Raw genomic sequence first — 2,630 nt, forward strand, 5'->3', positions numbered from 1 at the left:
GCTGATCGTAAACGTAACGAAAAAATTTGCTCCTCTTCGTTCGATGGATCTGGTGGAGTACTCGCTCACGTGTTCTATCCTTCAAACGTTGTCAATTACACCGCTGAAATACACGTAGATAGTGCAGAACCGTGGCATATATATCTAACCGAAAAATCTGCTAGTAACAAGGACTGCTTAACACGTTAACACATGAAATTGGACACGCATTAAGATTAACACACAGTTCACGTGAAGACTCCATAATGTTCGCATTTGTCACTGCTAATAATAATAATAAAATCGTTAAAATCAACATAGAGGACATTTTAACCTCATTCAACAACTCTATGGAATGAAAAATCCAAGACTAACAACAACTACACAACCACCACCACCAACGTCAACTATCGAAATTACGACAAATAAACCCGAGTACATAGATCTCTGTACTTTACAATATGTGAATACGGTGTTGGTATTACGTCATCGAATATTCGTCACGTATCAATGTATGTGGTCGATAAATATAGATGATACAAAATACGACGGACCACAAGTACTAAACGTACTAAACAGCTACATGAATTTCCTTCCGAATAATTTCTCTTTATCAGCTGCATATCAAAAGCTTTCGGGTGAAATAGTACTGTTTGTAAATAATATAGTTTACGTGGTCGAGTGTCCCAGTTTCAAATTGAAAGAAGGTTGGCCAAAACGTCTCTCGAGTCTAGGATTTCCCCCGAACGCTTTGATCGATACCGTAGTAAATATTGGGTCGTCCGGAAAGTTCGTGCGTATTTTCCGCACGGACCTTTCCAGATAACCCAAGGTTGTCCGGAAAGTCCGTGCGGAAAATACGCACGGACTTTCCGGACGACCCAATACTAACAGAGGACAAACCTATGCAATCTTCAATAATAACAATGTGGCGCAGATAGACGAATGTAGTATGAGTGTTCGCTTATCAATCGTTACAAGCAGTATTCCCAGGAATACCGTCAGCTCCGACCTTGGCCTTCCGATATATGAATGGTAATCTGTACTTTGCCAAAAAACAACAAATTTAACGAGTTCATGAGAACCGTAACAGAGGCTGGTAAATTTAATATAATATCGTATATCGTACTCAACGTCGAATGTTCGAGAGACAGATTATTGTAGCAAATGCAAGATATCTTAGATCGACTAATTCGATCAAGTAATACATATTGACAAAACACAACGAGAAATAAGACGAAGAAGGAGGAGGAGGAGGAAAAGATGGAAGGACATATAACGTCGATCGATAACGTCAACAAAAAATTTTCGCAACTTTTCGCTATCGCGTCCACTGTCCCGAAATCTACGAACATGCTAAAAACGATATATGATAACGAATCCTTCGATCGCAACGACATACTTGATTGCAAGTTGATCGCTTTGGTTTTCGGAGAGCATTAATTGTGTATGTCATTTAGCGCTAACAATAAAACTATATTTTAAAATATAAAAAAGTATTTTATATATCTCTACCTTTATATATTGTATATCTTTAAATAAAGGAGAAAAAGGAAACTCGCGCTGATGCAAACTTTAAGGAAAAAAGTGGTAAAAGGAAAAAGGAAATGGGTGTGGAATCATATGATATATATAATTGTCACTCGCGCTGTCACAGACAGTCAATCTCGCGACTATATATAATATAAAGTGTAAAGTGAACGTAAATATAAAAAAGTGATCAAAATGTGTGACTTAAGAAAGCATCTACACATTAAGTACGAGTATCCAGTTAAAGGAGTAAGTTGTTCTTTTATTATCATTTTTTATTCCTTTTTGACTTTTTTTCTCATTTTCAGTACTTAATGGTTGATAATGAAAGAGTAAAAGGATTACAACTAAAAAATGAGCTTGGGGTGCAGATCATCCCCCTGGTAAGTTTTTTTACTATTTTCTACTCTATTTTTCTACCTACTATTAGTAAATACTTTTTTACTTTCTTCTTCCAGCCTATGTGGTGTGGCACACTCCATATAAAAATACGTGGATTCACGAACCACGAAGAGCGGCGCTGGATACGTCTTCGAAGATGGCATAGAGAAGACTGCCTCTATGACATGTGGAGAGATAGCTCCCCTATATCTGGAATACTATTCGGACTGGAGCCGTACGAGCTCCCATTCGAGTAAGTTATTTTATTTTCTCTTATTATATATAACTATTATACTAATATTAATCCTTTTTGATTTTTTTACAGACCGATGTGGGATTAAGTGAAAATGAATGAGCGAGAGCGGCGTTAGTGCAAATGAGCGTTAGTGCAAGTGCGAGCGAGAGCGAGCGAACGGCGTTGGTGCGAGTGCGAGCGAGAGCGAGCGAACGGCGTCGGTGCGAGAGCGAGCGAACGTGCGTGCGAGCTAATGACGTCGGATGAACGGCGTTGGTGCGAGCGAGAGCGAGTGCGACTGAGACAGCGCGTGCGACAGTGCACGCGGGAAAAAAACGCGCGAACTCCCTCAGTCACTCGTCTGCTCTCGAGCTTGTAAGATCGTCGTCACGTCGCGTCCCATCATGACGTCACGAGCTCACATACACATGCGCCCGTGGGGACCGGGGCCGAGGAGGAGAACTACGAGAGGTGGTAGGAGGAAAAAGCAGCTCATTGGCTGCCC

General features: G+C 40.5%; 1 protein-coding gene across 1 annotated transcript; it reads left to right on the forward strand.

Annotated features, from left to right (window-relative positions):
• The first annotated feature begins 245 nt into the window (after positions 1 to 245).
• Positions 246 to 1,049, forward strand: LOC108748555 (neutrophil collagenase-like). The gene is given in 4 exon segments (XM_018486776.1): positions 246 to 311; positions 314 to 759; positions 874 to 942; positions 944 to 1,049. Coding segments are annotated over 4 exon segments (687 nt in total).
• Positions 1,050 to 2,630: the final 1,581 nt, after the last annotated feature.

This window comes from Trachymyrmex septentrionalis, unplaced genomic scaffold (genome assembly GCF_001594115.1).
Source record: "Trachymyrmex septentrionalis isolate Tsep2-gDNA-1 unplaced genomic scaffold, Tsep1.0 scaffold231, whole genome shotgun sequence".
NCBI classification, from domain to species: domain Eukaryota; kingdom Metazoa; phylum Arthropoda; class Insecta; order Hymenoptera; family Formicidae; genus Trachymyrmex; species Trachymyrmex septentrionalis.